General features: G+C 33.6%; 1 protein-coding gene across 1 annotated transcript; it reads right to left on the bottom strand.

Annotated features, from left to right (window-relative positions):
• Positions 1-1,218: 1,218 nt before the first annotated feature.
• On the bottom strand, positions 1,219-9,399 carry LOC115965284 (chloride channel protein CLC-c-like). Its single transcript, XM_031084465.1, has 7 exons — positions 9,055-9,399; positions 6,333-6,533; positions 5,144-5,321; positions 4,568-4,830; positions 3,500-3,769; positions 2,016-3,144; positions 1,219-1,444 (listed from the first exon to the last, which is right to left on the bottom strand). Exons 1-7 carry the CDS (start codon positions 9,288-9,290, stop codon positions 1,355-1,357), a joined length of 2,367 nt encoding a protein of 788 aa, XP_030940325.1. The 5' UTR covers positions 9,291-9,399; the 3' UTR covers positions 1,219-1,354.
• Positions 9,400-21,572: the final 12,173 nt, after the last annotated feature.

Genomic DNA, 21,572 nt, shown 5'->3' with positions numbered 1-21,572 from the left:
GCTGTAATGAACAAAATATATGCCTTTAAAATTGAAACTTTTTTAATTTGAATGATAAAAAAAAAAAAAAATCAAATTTAGAACAAGTTGTAATCACAAAAATTGTAGTTCAACAGAAATTCACAGACTTTCTCTCTAATAATTTATTTTTGAATCCCAATTTGCAATAAAATAGAGCACAGTTTACAGCTTGGCTTCTTTATTTTTATTTATTTATTGATGAACAGTTTCTTCAATTTGGGCTAACTCCTGTTTGCCCTTTGTCATTTACTAATAAGGCCAGCCGTGCATTCACATTATTATGCATGACCACCACACAATGTTGGTACTTTCTTTTATGATCTTCGACGCTATTGATCAAATAGAAACAGAAATAAATTGGTAAAATATGATCGCTTAGTGGTCATACTTGTGGATTCTAATTAATTCAATTGGTAAAATTTTTTCATAAAAAAATAGTATAAAACAAAATAAATTAGTTAAGTTTCCTGTAGTCAAATAAGACATTTTTAGTTCAATAAAAAATCTTCACTTACACTAACAAACCAATTGATGTCTTGGACTAATGATAAAAAACAACCATTAAAGGCAGACCATAAATTAAAACTATTTCTCAAAATATATATACATACATACATACATATATATATATATATATTAGTGGTCACATCGTAATATTGCGAAGTGAAACATAAAAACACATATTTTATGATTAAACTACTCTCATGATAAGTTTGTAAGAAATTGCGTATCCAGTTTCAAAAAAAAAAAAAAAAAATTGTGTATCCCAACAATATGTGATTCACTAAACAATTATGCAAAAAACTTTATAGTTCAACTAAAGTTTTTTAGTGTTTTCAACAAAAACGTTTAAAGTTCAAATCTTTCAACTCATTGATCAAATTATCCACAGAAAAAAAAAATAATAATAATCACTACTACTTTGTACTTATGACTAATGATCAAATTAGTATCTTGTATGTTATAATTAAACTCAAACCAAATCAAATAAAAAAAAAAAATTAAACTCAAACACTCCCTCCTCTTTTCAGTTCAATTAAAAACAAAAAATGAGACAAAAGTTCTCTCTCTTTTTAACTGTTTGCTTAATACCAATTATGCAGCCAATGACCTATATATCAACTGATACTTCCTAGAAAAAGAAGAAGAAAGCTAATGGTCATAGCAGCAACAACAGAAACGCAGCTAATCCTTGCACATATTTTAATTTTTAAATACTTCTTCTTTTTTGTTACACGAGTCTTCCATTTCCGAGAAATGGCAATAACAATTATAAAAAAATGATAATAGCTTTTAAAGTGATGATACAGATCCATTGTGTAAATTGCTCACTCTAATTCTTAGGCTGAAATTGTGGGTAAAGTCCCAATACATGCTCTGACATGAAGTCATGCCGCGTCAAGATTCCAACAACTGGAGGCCTCTGCAAAATACAAATATTTCACAGTGGATATTACTATTTGTGTGAACTTCAAACATATTTTGGTGGGAAATTCTAAAAGGTTGACAAAGGGACAAAAGATGCAATGTCCATTTGAAAATAACACCACAAAATGCATGTGTGTGTATTACTGCAGCAGTTTCTATTCACAACTTTTTAACTCCTTATTGAAAATTGGAAAATTGAGTTACTGCAAGAAGTTTGAGATCCCCAAGGCAAATAGATCAATTAGAAAGACAACATGTACCCACCTATTACAGGTTCCACATGCCATATTCACAAAAATTGGCGACTCTTTTGTACTTAAGCTTATAAAAGTCATACCCCGAATAGTTACTCGCACTTCTATGGGGTCTAAGAGAGGTGATTGATAGATAGTCTTACCCCCCAAAAAAATATTTATTGGAGAGGCTGATTCTCGAAATCACAAATTTTTATTACAAAAATAGCCTTGAGTAATTGAATATGCACACATACAGACACACATGCTTACAAGCTTAACATGAATGTGCATCTACTAGACATGTATAATTGCATGAGAGAGAGATCTTACCCCGGGCATCTTTGGCGTAACCAACATGTGCCTGAGGCCAAGCTGTCGAAAGAGAACTGCAGCTTTTGCAAGAGACATTGTCTCAACTACTGCGTATGGGGATGTATTAACGATGGGATGGAGATCAACATACATCTCAAGTTCCTCTTTCTTGATGTCTAAATCCTCCAGCTTGACCCCCTTGCCTGATCCTGCCTTATCAAAATCTTGTGCATTGAACGTCCTCAACATGTTAGATCCAATTGCCATCCTCCGCTTTGTGAACTTCTTTCCTTTAAGCAACACCAGCAGATGAGACCTCAGAACAAGTCCACACAACTGGGGAGCATCTGAGAATGGTGGCTCATCAATCACAGGGAACCCATTATGCTTTGTTATTTTTAGAGCATATAATATATTGGCCACTTTTTCAACCCCAGAAAATGTGACTAATGGACCAGAAACAACATCACTTGCAGTCAAGTTCCTCATGTATGGTTCGGCATGGGCTTCCAAAAATGGAAACCCCTTCATTTCCACAATTTGGTCATAGACACCCTTGTTGAAACAATCAGCCACAGTTTTTGAAATAAGGAGAACTAGCATTACCAATGGGAGCATTAGTAGACTATTAGTAAGTTCAAGAAGTATCACACAGAGAGAAACAGTCATTCTCATGGTGCCCCCCAAGAAGGATGCGGCTCCAAGTAAGGCAAAGAAGCCCACATCAAGATCAGAGAGAGAACCGAGGAGAGTCCCAACAAGGCGTCCATAAGAAGCCCCGGCAAGTATGACAGGGATGAAGAGCCCAGAGGGAACGGCAATTCCATAGGTAATAATGCCTAAGCAGTATATAGCAGCAAAGAAAACTATAAGAGTAGAGAGCTGAAATTCCTTGTCAAAACCAGAGCTAAATAGGTTGCGGATAGCATCATCATTGGTAGTCATAAACAGGGAAGCAAGATCATTGTAATGGTTAGGTGGACATTGGAAACTTTTGAAGTTTCCATAGCGACCTACAGTGGGGCACTGATCCCCCAAGGAAGTAGGACAAGGAATGCACTTTGATAACCAGGGAAGGCCATAAGAACAACAGGAGGTCAAAAGGGAGATGATGATGGCAAGAAGGATTTTAAAAACAGGACCTCTCCTGCAATTCATTCCCAACAATCAGCAACAGCAAAGCTATAGAAATTCTGTACAGCCAAGATTTAGTTTAGTACTCATATTAGCATTTAACTTAGAGAGCAATTAATGTAGTATCCCAAATCTGTTTCGTATGCATTAATAGCCGACCTTAACTAATCTGTTCAGGATCACTAGCCAGCCCCCAAAAAAAATTGGGAATAAGGCTTGGTTGTAGCTATTAATGCAGTGTGCTTGTGTGCATATGTATGTATGTATTTATAATTATGTGCATGTGCGTGTGTGATACAGAGGATAATACAGGGACGAATATAACCAGTCTTAAACTCATCAACATAAAGGGAATTTCTAGAACATACTCATTGATGATGCTGTAAGTGCGAAGGACCTTGTCCACAAGATAATTGTAAAGGCTCCCGAAAATGCCTCCAATCATTCCAAGGAATATTACAGCCAGTAGATCTGCAATGCTGTAAGTGGGATTCACTGAGTTGACATCAAACATGATGAGGCCTCCTTCCCCAAATAGTCCACATTGTCCACCCCGGCAAAAAACAATGAAAGTCCTCAACACCACTGCTACTACTGCTGTTGTAAAAAAAGTCCTCCAAAGAAGAGCACTCCTCCACCTAAAATTTAAATAGAAGAGACAGGATACTAATTACCTCCAGAAAAAAGGGAAAAGAGAACCTTTTAAGTCTATGCTCATCAAAATATCAACAGAATCAGTGAATTTACCTCAACCTGGTAAAGTATAAAACTAAACTTTCTGCATTAAAATATTGGAATTGCTACAAAGCAAGGCAACTGATTTTTGAATGCTAAAAGTTCTATAAGGTTTCAAGAGAGATCAAATTAGATCAGTAAGTTAAAAGGAGTTATGGACCAATTACACGATGTTTGCAAGCGGTTCATTATTCAAATTAGCCCCTATTTGTTTTTGCTCAAGTACAGCATTTTGCCAATTTTGTACATCAATTGCATGACAAAGAAACATGCCTAGCAAGTTAGGGTCCAGGACTCTCAATGAAATAGCCAATATGAATTGAAAAAGAGGAAATGAGAGGAAAAAAAACAAGAAACAGTTTCCTTTTCTTTTCTTTCCTTTTTTTTTTCCCCTCTATTTTGAATCTCCCCTTCCCCCTTCCTTTGGGGCCAAAAATTCAATTATTTAAGCCAAAAAAAAAAAAAACTCTAATATAATTTGAGGAGGCCATGACGTGGTTGCCTTTCCCTTTCATATTATTTTTGTTCCAAACTTTAAGCTGGCATCTTTTTAATTTATATATCTGTATGTATCATTCCACCAAAAAAAAAACTTACCAAGTAAATCTAACAACTCATATGTCTATTTACAGTTTATGTAGAAAATCTAGCATCCGGAAAAATAAGTTATATGACACAAAGAGAGAGAGAGAGAGAGAGACCAGGAAGCTATTTCTTCTAATGCAAAGAGGACCCCGCCAACTGGGGCACGGAAGGCAGCTGCTACACCGGCAGCAGCACCACAGGTGATTAAATCCCGCCGGTCCAAATCATTTTTGAAGTATCTGAGCCACTTCCAAGTCAAACCATACTTGCAAGAACCACCCTGCCCAAGTAAAGAGGCTATGCAGGCACCAGTGTGTACCATAGGTCCTTCCTTCCCCACAACAAATCCAGCAGCCACTCCAAAAATGGAACCAAAAATCTGCCATGTTTGGATGAAGCAATTATTACAAGCTTATTTTCATAATAACTTCTAGTTGGCAGTTGGCACACAATCTTTATAAGCCTTTAGCAGATAACAGCTTGACATTTGTGTTGTTATGATAATGAAGGCTTTATATTGATCTCTCTTTCTAACTTTTGGTTCCAGAGTTGGAGAATGAGAACTACTATTTCTGATAGTGATAACATTTTGAATTCCATGAAGTTTCTGATCTTCTAATTAAGTGGATGATCAATAAATCCTAGGTGTGTCCACATATCAGAGAGAGAGAGAGTTTCCGTTTGTTACTCACCTTCACAAAAAGGGTGCTTGGAGCCAATATAGAATGAGCATCTATTCCATTGAGGTAAGCTTTCACCTCAGGTATGCCAGATCCTGCTGCTGCGGGAGAAATGTAGGCACAGAGTCCAGCAGCTGCAATGGCCAAAACCATGTTACAACCAGCATATGCTGCAAATGCCTGAAAATACCTGCACTGGAGTTTAAGATCATGCAATAGTTACTGAATATATGACAAGTATTACAACTTTATGGTATGGGGATTCCCCGACCATGAAATTTGTTTGAGGAACAAATGCTATTAGTTGGTAACCAGAAAAAAAAAATTACACTCCAGGAATTTAAAAAATGTAGTACAGTAAACAATTTGAGCAAAGAACTTCATCTGTTTTCAAGCAAAAACATTTAACATCCATTGCACATGAAACTCCTTCTAGTACATCCAAGAGAACCTAGAAGAAACTTTTTTTTTTTTTTTTTTTTTTTTTAAAAAACGTCTAAGAAAAAGACATAAAATATTAAGCAAAGGCCCTTTGCATCAAGTACCATGTGCTTAAGGTTGCAATATCTCATTTTTGGTTACTGGTTTCCAGCTGCAATCCTAAACTCCTATCTCAGTCTTGAAACATTTTTTTTTAATTATTAAGTCACACATGCACCCAACGGGTTTTGAACCCACAATATCAACCTCCACCCACACTTGTGAGAGGAAGAAGTGTCATTTGAGCTAAGGCTCATTGGCAATCTCAGTCTTGCAAAATGGTCATAGCTAAACATAAACTCAAACATCAACACGGGGGGGTATGCCTGTGGGGTTAAAAGCATCATAAATGTACCCTTCTATTTTCAGTAATGTTATTCTAGATGCATGCCATCAGACCACAGGCCAGTATGCAATTAAAGTCAGAAATTTAACACTAAAGAGGGCCTTGGTTCAAAAAAGGATGTTCTTATAGTTGTCACAAATGCATTCAAAATTCAAAATTTTTAAGATTTAGTACAAAGGACTAACCACACAAATATAACTATTATGTTACGCCTACAGAATTACAGGAAATACTACAACAACTTCATCCAAGCAAACAAGAAACCAAAAATAACAGCACTTAAGCAAAATAAATTGAAGGATATAGTAAAGCAAGTAAAGACTTGATTACACTATGAAACTTTGATAATATTTAGGCGATGATAGGTAGACTTACTTATCCTTAAGCATGAGGCTGTTGGTGAACAAAAGTTTGAAACCAGCTATATTCTCAACAGCAAGGTTATTGAAGAAGGCAACGAACCCTGTACCTAAACCGATAATGAGTACAAGGGTCCATTTAAAAAAAACATATTGAAGTGTCTCATTTTTTGTTCTAGACCTCCAATCCTGCTTAAAAAGATCATTCTCGATAATCCTGCACAACACACACAAAAACCAGTGAGACAGAGACAGAACCTGGACAATAGTTAACAATCCTTTTTTTTTTTTTTGTTTTAAAAAAAAAAAAGGAGTACTCTTAGAGAGATCTGTAGCATGCTGGAGTTCTCTAAACCAAAACATCAAAATGCATATGGGATTATAAACTTGAGAAAGAGATTGTGTTCAACAAGATAGCATCAAAAGACTCATCCTAACAGCAATTGCTAATGAAATGATTGTTATGTCACAGAACATAATTTATCAATTCATTTCCCTGACAATCCAAGGTTGAGGTGATACTTCATTTATTTTCTCATTTTTAAATGAAGTAACCCATGCAATCCTAGAAACATAGATGCGCTACATTTTAACTGGCCTTTGTTAAAGTGATTAGCATGCCTTTGAACTTGAATTCCATTAAAAAAAAATTTTTAACCAAAAAAGAAGCAGCAAAGCGAATATAGCCTTTTGCTCTAGGAGGAATGAGGGAAAAAGAATAGATGTTTCAGGTCAGTATAAACGTTGAAGAGCATATAAGTAGGGAGCTAGCTAAAATGCAAAGTAGATTCTAAAAATTTCGGTACCCCAGAGCAAATCACAAACAAAAATTCAACTGGAATATTTTCCCAAATCCCAAAGCATAGTCCTGACCAACCCAAAGGCTAAAATAGATAGTAAAATGAGCAAAAAAAACATCAATACCAATGTACTTTTAACAACATTATTTGTTATGAAAATCATGCTTCTTCTGAATTGCAGGACTCATATTCGTCATCTTCGCGCACATGCACACCCATGTACAACATACATACTTCAAAGTTTTTCAAAAACAACAACAACAACAACTGAAAAATACAGTACTCCCTTAATTTATATGGATTTAGTCCTAATTACTAGAAGATATACTGACATCAAACACTAGCCTTTGAAGGTACATCTTGATGAAAATACAGGATTAAGAATCTAATCTAAATCCTTTTTCAGCATTTTCTTTGCAAACAAGGTTCTACACATAATGCACAACATATTTCATCATTTCGGAAACCCAATTACCCAACACAACATATCGTTACTTCTCCCATTCCTTCTCAACCAAAGGGTAATGAAAGTAATTGTATTAAAAAAATAATAATAATAGAGGAAAACAATACTAAAAAGCACAAAACTCAATTCCATTGAGCCTAATATGATTAATTACCTAAATTTTGTAACTCTTCTTATTGTCTGTATTGTAACCAACAGAAAAGATGCTGAAAGATAAAGAAAATGCCACAATAAAAGGATAACGCCATCATACTTTCCTCACAATTTCCTTCTTCTTATTTTTATTTTTTGGTGGCAGAACGGTTTCCCTCCCTTTTGGTCTCCCTCCATCAAAAACCAAACATTATGAGTTTGTTTGGAATTCACTTATTTTGAGAACTCTTCTTAACTGAACCTTACACAACTTCTTCTTAGCTTGGTCTTTAAAAACCAAAATACCATGATAACACAGTAGACTCAATTATGTTTCTTTTACACATCTTCACTTCCTAGGTAGGCACCCAAAGACTCGCTAAAATAATAGATAATGGCAGCCAAAAGTCAAAACTTTCTTCTTTTTTCCTTCATTTTCTCCCCAGCCAACCATATCACACATTCAACAAAAAGGCAATTTATTCCTATGCAAAGAAAACTATGTACACACACTGACATACATGTATATATATACATATGTATATGTAGATGCATATATGCAAGTATTGTATAAAAGAGATGCTTAACCTTTTAAAGATCCAAATTACACTTGGAATAGGTATAACTTTTATCAATGTTATAACTTACACCCATCAATAACTTTCTAATTGATTTCTTTTTCTTTTTTTTTTAAACCCACCATTGAATTAATTATATTTTCTTCATATACCCTACATACTCACAAAATATTAAAATAATCAAAGATGAATATATAACATGCCATCCAAAAAATGTTTTTATTTAAATTCTTTGAATTGTAAAATTATATAAATCAAACATGAGTTTAACGATCATATAATATATATCACCCCATTAACACAAAATTTAACATGCTTGTTAAGAACCCAAAAACTATAACAGATACCATTTTAATAAAAAGTTATTATATTAAGTGTGTGTTTGTATAGAGCGTTGCGCGTCTACGTTTCACGTTTTCTGCGTTTTTTTTTTTTTTTTTTTTATTCTCCCCAGCAGCAATTGTTGACCGGTCCTCTGTGAACAGTGCACAAGTGCACTGTTCACGGGTCTCACAAACTCCACTTTTTATCAACTTTTTCATTAAAAATGGGTCCCACAGCACTATTCACACATTTAAAAATTATTTTGCTACAGTGTTTTCAGTTTTAAGTTTTCAGTTTCAGCAAAATAAGTTCTATCCAAACATACCCTAAGTAATGCAATATTACGTAAAAGTAAAAGCTACACAAGGTGAAATATCTCTCTCTGTATATGTGTATATATATAAGAAACGGGGTTGATAAGAGAGAGTAGAATGGTACTCGTAGTCGAGGCTTTCAATGGGACAGACATTGGCGCCAATAATGGCGAGGTGAGAGGTCTGGTTGATTCTCTTGGCATCATGAGGAAGAAGCAGCGGTTCTTTCAGTGAAGACGACGTGATTCTTCTCGACTCAGGTGATGCACTTCTTGATGATGATGACGACGATGATGGTCCCCTTCTCTCCACACCTATCTCTATATCAGTATTATTCTGGACCTCTTCTCTCTCTCCCATCTCTCTATTTCTCTCTCTCTCTAAAACACTACTCTCATTTCATTCCATTTTTCTCTCCAGTACTGTGGAGGAGCAATGGAAAGGTGAGGATTGTTTGTTTGTTGTTGTTGTTGTTGTTAAATGCTTCGTTGGATTCTGACCGTTTTGGAAAGGCTTTACTTTTAATATCCAGTGAACGTGAGAGTTTTGTGTTCTGTTTTTGCTTTTTTTTTGGGTTGTGGTTTATTTTTTAAGGATAAAATGTAAAATTTACCTTATATTTGAACCGAATTCGTTTTAGTTATCTAACTTTGTTATTCATGTAGTATATCTTAGTCAAATTCCTTTAAATTCTTTTTTTTTTTAATCTGAAAAATATTATTCAATCATTAATTGGATTTTTTTTTTTAATTTAAAATTTTTTGAAAAAATAGGTAAAAATTTGGAGAGTTAATTTTAACATCATACAATAGTTGATGAAGATACTTTAATTGGATAAACTTGAAAATTAGAGAATTTAAATAAATTCTAATGAAATGATAAGTTTTGTATTTTAGTTAATTTTTAATTATAGTCATCAATTTTATCTTTTATTGTCTATTTTTCTTTTTTAGACAACAAAGTGACGTTGCTAAATTAATTCACTTTTTTTTTTTTTTTTGATGAACCAAATTAATTCACTTTCTATTCATAAGACATCCCACAAAATGGATAAAACCTAAGATCTTAGGATTTACGGTACGGTTTTCAAGTACATTGAAGATTGAACACACCTTCAATATTTGGAATGGACAATTTTTATTTATTTTAGAAAGAAGTTTATTGAACAATTTGGATTTCGTGTTGTGTGATTATTCATTTGTGTATGATTTTGGGACGTTGGATATGTCAGATTAGTTTCATAAAACATCATGATATTGAAGATTGTTGACTGTGTATATATATATATTTAAGAAAAGTTTTGGGATGGATGTTTCAGGTTAGTTTCATCAAAACACTGATTTTGAAGATTGTTGATTTTATTTATTTATCTATTTTTCATAAAATTTTAGCAGTGTCTTACTTAAGGTTGTTGATTTTCATCACAATGAATGTTAGGAATAGGAAACAATTGTTGTAATCCCTTTAGTTAGTAAGTTAGTTAGTTAGTTAGTTGAGATTAGGATAAGTTAGTTAAAATTTGAGTTAACTTATGGCTTAACTCATAAAGCACGTGTTAAATTAATTAGCCAATTATCTTGAACCATGTGGACCAATAAGATTAGAAATAGTCTCTTATAAATATATGATTGTAATTCAACGTTAGATATTAAAAAATAAACCAATTACTTTGTGCATCTCTCTCTTAATCTCTCTCTTTCTCTATGGAGGTCTAGGTCTCCTTAAAGTGGCCTACAATAACTATTATTCCCATTTACCATTCTTACTCTTCCACAATTCATATTCATATTCTAGCAGGTTCTCATCATTTGGTATTAGAGCTGTCGATCTTAAGATGGAAAAATATTGTGATCAACGAGAAATCTTGAAAGAATTACAGCAGATGGTTGATGAATTTTCAAAAAAAGTCAAGGCTATGAAAGAAGAGGTTTCAACATTGCAAAAGAATGTTGAGAACAAATTCAAAGAAGAGTTACGACCTCTTGATTCGATAGAACTCAAAAGAGAAAATTAAGTTCCAAAGAACCAACACCAATCATGGAGGCGAATAACCATTGTTGGGCTATACACGGTAGAGATCATGATTACAGATATGTCTTATGCGAAAATACCCCAACACCAATTATCTACCAACCACTTAGCTTTACGTCACCATGCAACCTTCTAGGCCTAGCATTATTTCTTCAAATTTTTAATTAATGAATATAATTATATATTATTGATCATGGAAACACACTCTGCCCATTCTAATTTACTGTGTAAGAATACTTCGCTAGTGTGTAATGTTTTCTGTGTTTATATCAGTAAATAAATAAATATTATCATGATGTAATGGAGAACTTTAAATTCCAATATTTATATCGTAGTTGTCAAAAATCAAGAGTTTTATGGTGCAGGGCATTGTTCCACTTTTTAATGGAATATTACGTGGTTTCGAATTTCCCTTTCCCCTTGCTATTGTAAGCAAAACATATTAGATGTACACGTATTATATAATTTTTTATCGTCATGGGAATTGAAATAATAATAACTTTTTTTTAAGAATCTGAAACCATAATCTACTCTTACAATTTACTGCACCAAAACTCTAGTCCCAAAACCATAACAACTACTAAAACAAGACACAAAATTGCTGGCTTTTATCACTTTTAGGTTCAGTTTATTGTGATGTGTTTTTTATGTGACACACATTACAATAATGTGATATTAAGATTTTTGGTTTATTTTATTTTTTCTAACATTACCATAATTTAATATTATAAAATATATCACATAATTTTAATATCATCACATATCTAAATAATGTAATGTTGTATTCTTGTATTAAGATTATATTAATATAAAATTACAATAACATAATGTTACGGCGTAATATAACATCATAGTGAACCAAATGCCCCCAAAATAGTCTGTTTAGATTAAGAAGAAGGGATGAAAAATAGAGAAGAGTAAAGTAAAATTAACGAGAAATAAACTAATTTTCTGATAACTCTAATCACAGTTGACAGACCCTCACTCCCATTTAATCCAAACGAAACATTTGTTTTAATGGCCTGAAATGGCCCACAATCACAAATGACTGACTCGGCTTGGATAGAATACTTGGGGCAGGTCCAACTTGAAGTATACTATTCGCAACCAGCAACCAAAAAAGCCCACATAAGCAAATATGGGCTTTCAGGGACCATTCTTAAGGTTTAACCCTGAGCACCAAGCCCGTTGTTGTTTGTTGTGATTTTACACTTCGGTAATGTCCTATTTCACATCAGCAATTAATCAAGAAAAATGTTATAGTATTACTTTCGAAAATTGATGTAACAAGGTAGCTCACATTTTGACTAAATTGTCAATTAATTTTTTAGATTGTGTCGTATGGATGGAGGATATTCTACCACCTATTTATCATGGATAAAGCTAACTTGGTTTAAATAATCATGGAAGTCTTGTTTCTCAAAAAAAAAAAAAAATTGATATAACAATAAATATGAGTTGTGAAAATTGAAAGCTCAAATAGTATAAAACACTTAAACTTGTTTAGACCCCAATTTTAAATTATGGCCTAATTGCTTTTACTCTAACTTATCGAAGTGTGGAACAAGAGTAAATGATACACAATAACCAAAACTACTCTCTAAGCTATAACCACAAGCAAGTAATAACAAATATAAAGCTTAAAAAGTAAGGGAAGAGAGATGCAAACACAAGATAATACTAAGATGTGTTATCGAAGAGAAAACCGAAGTACTCGGCGAAAAACCTCTCTGCAGCCTTTCAAGCCGAAATCGATCCACTAGTGAATAAAGTTGGAGTACACGAATATCAAAAAGACCCTCCAAGCCTAATCTACCCAATATACTTGAACCCTCCAAGTTCCAACTACCAATAGGCTTCACGGAGCCATGTCTTCACTAGTTATCCAAATCCCACAATTAGCTCCAAATTCCATCTACCAATCAATGGCTTCTTCCAATATTCTCATACGCATCAAAACTTCTCTCAACACTTAGAATGGGTGAGGTAAATGTTTATGCTAAGAACCTCTCAAGGATGTGTAAATGGAGAGGTAGGAGTAGAGGAAAATTTTAGAAAAATGGTGTAGATGATTTTGGGTTTACAATTTCTGACTCTCAACTGTATATCTAGGGTTTTCTCACTCAAAAGTTTCTTAGAAAAACTCTTTACAATTTCGTGGGTAATGTGGGTTTATATAGCGTTGATAAAGGAATGAGAAAAAGCACACTTAAAAAGTTCAAGTAGTGAGTTTCGTGGGTCACTCGCAACTTGACTTGAGTTATGAAGTGACTCGTGAAATCCAGTCTGACATGAGACTGTTCAGATTTTAGCATTTGCTTCTCACGTGGCCTTTCACGGGCTGTCACTCACGAGCCAGTTGCGAGCCAGTCACGAATTCTTCTTCTTTACAAATTTTCACCAAACTCTCACATTAAACTCTTACATTAAATCCCAAAAAAAATATAGGGAAATGATTGAACAGAATTACAATCAAATTTGACACAGAATTAAAAACCAACAAAAACATAGTTGTAAATCACAACTTTACAAAAATAAATAAATTTGATACCATTTCAATAACATAATAAATATAGGTGAATTACATTTTTAATAATTAGTGACACATTATTTATAAAGTTTATGTAGTAAAATTTGTAAAATTACTTCTTAATTAATATTATCATTAACTAGTTAACTCTAAAATTCCAACATTAGAAATCATAGAAACTTTTTTATTTTTGGTCATGTGGAAACAACAAACAATAGCAATAAAGCACTATCATAGTGAATTCCATAAGATCGCCAACAAGCCCAATTAGCACTTACCCCACTCCCTAGTCTTCAAATTGTGGGTTTGATTTGTCCCATTGATGTGAGCCCAATTAGCACCTACCCCATTTATGGCCTGTTTGAATTGAGGGATGGGAGATGAGAAGTGGACTAGAGTTGGCCAAAAATAAGGTTAATTTCTTGTCAACTCTAATCTATTCTTTTTCACTCTCCATCCCTCTCCTTCAATCCAAATGAGCATTTATAGTCTTTGTATTGTAGGTTTAATTTGTCTCAAACATCCCCTACCAAAGGAAAAAAAAAAGGCTAAAAACTAATCCATAAAATCTACCAATCAAGAGCTTTATTTTGTGTGGCGGCATTTCGTTGTATTTCCATCCTATAAACTAGGTAATGGGAGGTGTCCTCCTATGTATCAAACTTTTTTTTTCTTTGTTGACAAAATTTGATTACAAACTTAATTGTAACTTACAACTTTACTAACTATATTTTTGTTAGATGTGATTTTTAGCAAATCTACCATTGGATTATATTTTCTCCTTATATCCTTCATACTTACAAAATTTCCAAAAAATCAAATATCAATAGCTATGTTATCAATCACATGTTTAAATTTCAAATTTTTGTAGTCTAAAATTATGCATAAAAATTAATTTTATGGATCAAATAGTAAATAACATCCAATTTGTGTGAAATTTGACATATATGTTAAAACATGAAAAAATATGTAATTTAACAGTTAGGTTTTCAAAAAATGTAATTATATTAGTTTTTTTAGTGGGAGTTATAATCTTAAAGTACATTTACACTTAGATTTGGCTAAAATAAAAATTCTATCTTGTATAAAAAAATTTAAAAAAAAAAAGTTTGTAGCTAAACTTTATCTTTTTGTTTTGCTCTTCTCGAAATCCTACTGAACGAAGGATTAGGAGTTAGCTTAGCCGAAGTAATTATCTCTAGGATTTTGTTTTTGATTCTCTAGTGCATTTCTTGGGCTTGGTTTCTTATCGCTTTGAGGAAAACCAAGGAATCTCTCTTAAAGATTATCGATTTAAAGTTGAGTCCATCTCTTACGCATCCGCTTGGAGAAGGACGTTAGCGTATACTCTTTTGAAACAAGCAAATACTAAATCTCATCTCTATTCTCTTGTTTTACGGTGGAAACAATTGATTGATCCATAATAAAAATACAGAAATTTAATGTTTAACTTTTGTTTCAAATTAGTATTATTTCCATGTGATGCACAGCTTGATAAGGATTCATATGTAAGGTCAAAAATTTTAAATAATTAAAATTGAATTATTAAATAAATAGTAATAATAAATTATCAAATTAGTAAATAATTTTAATAAAAAAACTACTTTAAGTTTTGATTGTTTAGAGTTTAGACTTTATCAATGTTTATCTATTTTTATATTTTAAAATTCTCTTTGGATTTTGTGTTAATTTCTTAATATGAAATATGGAATGAGTTTGATCGTTCTTGTAAGGACTAAAAGATCTTGCAGTCCAAGCCCACTTAGAACAGTGAGTTATACAGTTCAATCTTGGCCCAAATCAATAAAATTTGTAAGAGAGGGAGACGAACAACAAGAGGGGGCTCTGCCCGAGGATGAAGATAGAGAAGAAAAGGTTAATTTTATAGAATAGAAGAGCATATATCCCTCCACAAGCTTGCTCGAGGAGGCTAAGATTGTACAAAAAGTTACACTATTCACTCTCCTCTTTCTATGTTCTTCTTGTTTTTCTTTAGTACTTCTATTTTTAGATACTTGTGTTTCAGATCTCTTTTTCTGTAAACCCCCATTTTCTTATATACTTCTCATTTCTTTATATCTCAACCATCCATTCCTACCTAACTAGCTTCCTCTCATGACACTTGTCTTTTTTTACATCTAAAGAAGATGGTGGAAGGAGCTTGCTTAGCTATAACTTGCACTATTCAGGTCATTTCCTCATCAATGCAGCTGCTAAAACTGTTGCCCACCACCAAATTGGAGCGAGTAAGATTGGACTTAAATCTAGTGGGCGAAAAAAGACTTGACATTAATTATGCCCAACTTGAATAATAAGTATTAGGGTAAATTCTACTAACATATCTTGAGATTTAGGTTAATACCAACTAAGACCAAGACTTTTCAAAACTAGCCAATCTAGTTCCTAAAGCCAATTTAGTCTCTAACCAGTTAGTTATTTTTTCTCAACTGTTTTAGGAACTAAATTGGTTTTAAGGACCAAATTGGTTAGTTTTGAAAAATATTGGACCTAGTTGGCATTAACCCAAATATCAGGGAGTATGAATTGAATTTATCATAAGCATTATATAAGGATTGGGCTTAAATGGTGTTGAGGTACAAATTTTCGGGCCCCAATCTCATTAGCCCACTCACTAAAAAATACTCATACAAGCCCATAAACTATTTTGGGCCCACGTAAATATTTCTTACACACACATATTACCCAAATATTCTCCATATTATTACCTAACTTGGGCTCTCACAAATATTACCCATTACATCCCATATATTATCCAACTTGGGTTTTCACAAAAATACATATCACGCTACTACCAAAATTGGGCCACAAAGTTAAACTATCTCCACAAAAAGGCTCAAACTCATTTACCTTGTGGGCAAAACCCAAAAAGCCCAACAAAACCTTGTTACAAAACCCGTTGCTACATGAAACCCCTAAAGCCCGTTGCTACACAACACCTCTAAAGCTCGTTGCTACACAGCTCCCTAAAGCTCGTTGCTACATGACACCTTTTAAAACTCGTTACTACACAGCACCTCTAAAAGCCCGTACACGGCAATATTTTTACAAAATCTCAAAAAGCCCAAATACTATTTTGGCACATATTTACAAGGCCCAAATACTATTTTGGCACATATTTACAAAGCCCAAATATTATTTTGGCAACTACTTAAAAAGCCCAAATACTATTTTAACATATATTTACAAAACCCAAATATTATTTTGGCAACTACTCATAAAGCCCAATAATACTTCGGCTTCTATTTATAAAATCCCAAATACTATTTTGGCAAAAATAATTTCATATAAAGCCCAATATTATTTTGGTACATATTTACAAAGCCCAAAACTATTCATTGGCAAAAACATATTTTCATATACTAAAGTCCCTAACTCTTGGGAAATATAAATTACTCATCCCTCAAAAATACTTCTTTTACAAAATTTATGGGAATTATGCTTAGTTTTTCCATAATCAACTAACTACAAAAGCCCATGTATATCACCCATAGCAAAACTATTCATTTTGTAGAAATGAACAAGCCCAAAGAAACTCAACTACAAGGCCTAGCTAAGCCAGCCCAGCTCACATGCAAATCGCAGCAGATGAAGCTTATGTGAGCTGTCAAGTCAAGTTCCAGCACAACCTGATAGCTGGGGCCCATTATCATCAGTTCCAACTTGTCAAATCAGATCAAAAGAGGACATATGTCTAACAGGGGTTAAATCCTTCCTTGCCAAGCTAATTTTCATCATTTCTCATGTGACACAAACTTGGGATGACATGACATAAAGGTAGGAAGTTTCAACTAGCTATCTTCCCTTTCTTCTCCAACCCATTTGGTCAAGGACTAAGGGCAGCCATAACCAGACCCTGAAAGTTTCTAAAATAACTTGAAAATAACTCATTATCATGCCAAAATGTGTACTTTCTGGTTCATGGACCAACCACATGAATCCAAATGGGGAAACTTAGGAAAATGTGATTTGGAGGGCACCAAAGGGATCTCAGCAGAGTTCTCAGCAAAGGACTTCAATATTGACACCTGGCTTGGGGTGATACAATTTGCCCTAGGGAGCTCTGATTCTAGCAACAGCAAAACCAAGATCATTAACCTAATACATGCTCTAATCCCATTAACTGAGGACAATCAGCATTTAATGCTAAGTCAGAACTCCAGCTGCCATTACCCAAAACAATAAAGAACATTCTAAAGCTGAACTTACCACTCTTGACCAAATCCTAGGAACGAATCTCCAATGATTTTCTGAAAGATTGAGGATGATTTAGTAGAGATTATTTGCTAATTACCCCCTCAAACTCAACTATAAATGAAACTCTCCACTAATACTTCAATATAGACCAATAGACACACTAATAGAGAAGAACTCTCCCTTAAACTTCTCTGTTATCTCCATCTCTAATCTTCTTTAAGTACTTAGTGAGGTTTTAAGTCTTTGAAGTCTTAGTTTCAAACTTAGAAACTGAGTTCTTCAACCCTAAGCTCACAAATACTCCTCACATCTCCACTTATAAGCTCTTATTTATCCCCAACAGAAAGCCCTAGTAGCTTTACTAAACACTCTCTCTCACTACTCATACTACCCAAAATGACCCTTACTATTCACTACATATACCATATCAATGAGCATACCCTGGCATCATGATGATCTTGCTATGCTAGCTGGAATCTCTCTCTCTCTCCCTTCATCTTACATTAAGTTTCTTCATTATTTGTTATAATGGAGCCCATGTTGTTTGTTTATTCGTTTACTATTGAAAGCTATGATGTAATTGTCACTATAGAATTTTCCCTCATGTTATTGTATTAGAGGACTCTTCTCCATAACTAGTGGATGATAATTCTGAAGATGCAGATACTTTCCTTAATCTGTGTGAGAGACCGCGCCCTCGGCTCGTTTTTATAGGATGTTGGGCCAAATCCACGTGAATGGGTGGAGTCATGTTATTGTCTCTCAAAATGGAGATTCGACTAGTTATATTTTTCCCTTTAGATTAAGGGTTTTATAATGGAGTCGCCACTTATTTAATTATTGGAAAAATAAGAAAACCATGAATGAAAAATTCCTCATTTTATTAATTTGAAATTGAATTTACATTGATCATAGGAAAATTACATGGCTTTGGTCCTAGATACAATCTAAGATAAAGTACATGGCTTTATTTCCTAGTTACAATCTAAAAATAAAAAATTACATGGATAAGTATTTGATCTACTAACCCTTGATCTAAGCTCGGAGGCTATGTTACAAGATGGGAAGGTGTTAGGCACCCACCTTGCCCGGTGAAACTGGTCTGCTAGACTATGATGGCCAACCTTCATATCGCATCATCCAATATATCAATCAATTTGTATGTTGAATTTAATGTGTGTGCATGTGATAAACCCTAATTCAATTTATTAAGCATGACGTTTGGATTAAAAAATGAACTCTAGTGAATGTGTGTGGATAGTGATAACCTAGATTCAAGGATTTGAAAGAATTACTAAACAAACATGTTTTTTATATTTTTGATGTGGATTTAAGATTAAATCTAGTGATATGCATGAACATGTGATGAACAACTAAGAACATGTGAAGAACACATAAGAACAATTAAGAAAATTCAAACATATTCAAGAGAATTATCATGCTTTAATCTTAAATTCTCATCATGACAATATAAGCAAACAGTTAGGGAAGGGGATTATACCTTCATGCAAGATCCATGTAATGGAGAAGGAGATTCTTGATGGAGGTCCTAAGGGTGGAGGAAAATAAGAACTAAGAGAGGGAGAGTGAGTCTCACTCAATACCTTGAGTCTTAGGAAGACCAAGATATAACAAGACTACTCAACTTCACTAGAACTCAAGAGAAGAGAAGAGAGGGGGATTTTTTTTTTTGTGTCTTTGGAATGAAGGAGAGGGGGGTTTATATAGTAGTGGTGGAGAAAATATGAATGGAAGGCCATTTAATGAGAGTTGACAAGGAATCATGAACCTAGACCTCATTTTAGCCTTTGGGAAAATCTGGTGCATTAAATGGAAAGATTGGTGGGAGTGAGGAGTAAGCCAAAATTCGGTTTTCCTGTAGCTGTTGTCACAGCCTATAGAGCCAACTTTGAAAAATCATATCTGCCCCAATTCTGATCGAAATTATCTCATTCTTGTGCTCAAATTGAAGCCCCGGATGTCTAGTTTCTAGGAAAAATAACCTCATTCACAAATTCAAAATATTCTGAGAGATATCAATGAAATGGTAAGCAGATGTCATTTGTTAGAAAATGGTTTCAGCACAATTAACATTAATAGGTCCCCAAATTAGCTCCCAATTAACATTAAATGGCTCCAATCACTCCCATTTCAGACTTAATTGGCTCTAAATTTACTCTAATTAAAAGATAATTGTACAAATTACTCATTGAATAATTAATGTTTAACTATCTAGTTAATTAGGTGTATGCAACTCTACCATAAAATGTAGTCCTAACCAATCAAATTATGACACATCAACGATCTCAAATTGATTATATTTATAAACAATTGAAATCAATTGTTCATAATCATATATAGTCAGACTCAATTTGTAATAGTGCATCTCAGTCATTAAAACTTGATTTGATGATAACTTTCAATCTAATGGTCCGATTAGGGCTTATGACCAGTCGATTTGATCGTTACAACATCAAGATCATTTTGGTGAAATAAGATTAAGGATCTAATGACCAGAATCAAGATGCATATTTCCAATGTGAAATTATCCTTTTACCCTTCATGTGAGGTTAAATACTGGTTGCAAAATAGGGTGTCAACAATCTGTAAAATAATTAACGGCTGAAAGTTCATTCTGCTTTGTTTCATTTTACCGCTGGAATATTTACTGCTGAATTATTTTACTGCTGGGCTATTTCTTTATTGCAGTATATTTTTATTGAGCTAACGTGTCTGCTGTAGGAAGTGTTTTTTGGGCTATCTCATAACCCTTGTCAGTCTCATCCTAAGCCCAAGGCATAAAATAAGACGAATTTTTCAAATCTTCACCAATAGCTTTTGGGCCGTGCTTCAAACCCATCGTCGAGTTTCGGTCTAGGCCCCTAACCCAACATAAATCTCCTTTGTTGGAAAGAATACTTTTCCGCCCCCGACAAATGGTAAATCTATAAAATGAAAAAGAGTTCGACTTTAGTTAGGCCAAAGTTGGATTATAGTATTCTTCTATGCAATAAGTATTTGCAGTGCTTGAAATTTAAAAATATGAATCTCTATAAATATATTGGATCTATTACATGGATGTCATCGAAAATGACAACATGTTATCTGAATCTCTGTATCAGTTGGCTTGAAGTCCTTAAAACAATTATCACAAAGCCCATAAATCTATAATGCTCGTCGCCATCACATAACACATACATGATACAACCCCAGTTCCCACCTCCCATAGACAGGTTCATAGGTAAAATCTTTTTTTTTTTTTTTTTTTTGAGGGAAAGGTATATTCTATTTAAGTCTAACAGTTAGCACCTAGCTTAGTTAAAACTTAAAACCAACGGTCCAATAGTGTTTATATTATATCCACTATATGTCTCCTTCACTCCTCCTTCCAAGAAAATAAAATAAAATAAAATAAATAAAGAAGAAGAAGAAGAAGACGACCAACTGACCAACTAATAGTATACAAACCAATCAGCTAATACCATATTGGTGTTTCATCCAAGAAAAAAAAAAGTGTAATAATTTTTTTTTGAGGGTGAAAAAAAAAGTGTATTAATTGATAAAACTTTTTTTTTTTTTTTTTTTGGAGGAACAAGTAAGTGAAACTTTATTAAACTAAGTCAAAATTGAATACATCATCCAAGTCCGAGGGTAGTTCTTCTACCCATACATCAGTGTCTGCAGATACAATTGCTCTTCTGGCTAAGGCATGTGCCAACTTATTTCCCTCCCTTCTCACATGTTGGAAATTACATGTCACTAGAGATGTAGTACCGCTCCATATTTCTTCAATGATGTGGCCAAATAGAGTATGGCATGGCTCTTAAATACAATGTGGTAATCGCAATCATACAAAACATTAAATT

Source organism: Quercus lobata, chromosome 2 (assembly GCF_001633185.2).
Source record: "Quercus lobata isolate SW786 chromosome 2, ValleyOak3.0 Primary Assembly, whole genome shotgun sequence".
Classification (NCBI taxonomy): domain Eukaryota; kingdom Viridiplantae; phylum Streptophyta; class Magnoliopsida; order Fagales; family Fagaceae; genus Quercus; species Quercus lobata.
Note: the sequence above shows the minus strand (reverse complement) of the source record. Positions and strands in the feature narration are given on the sequence as shown.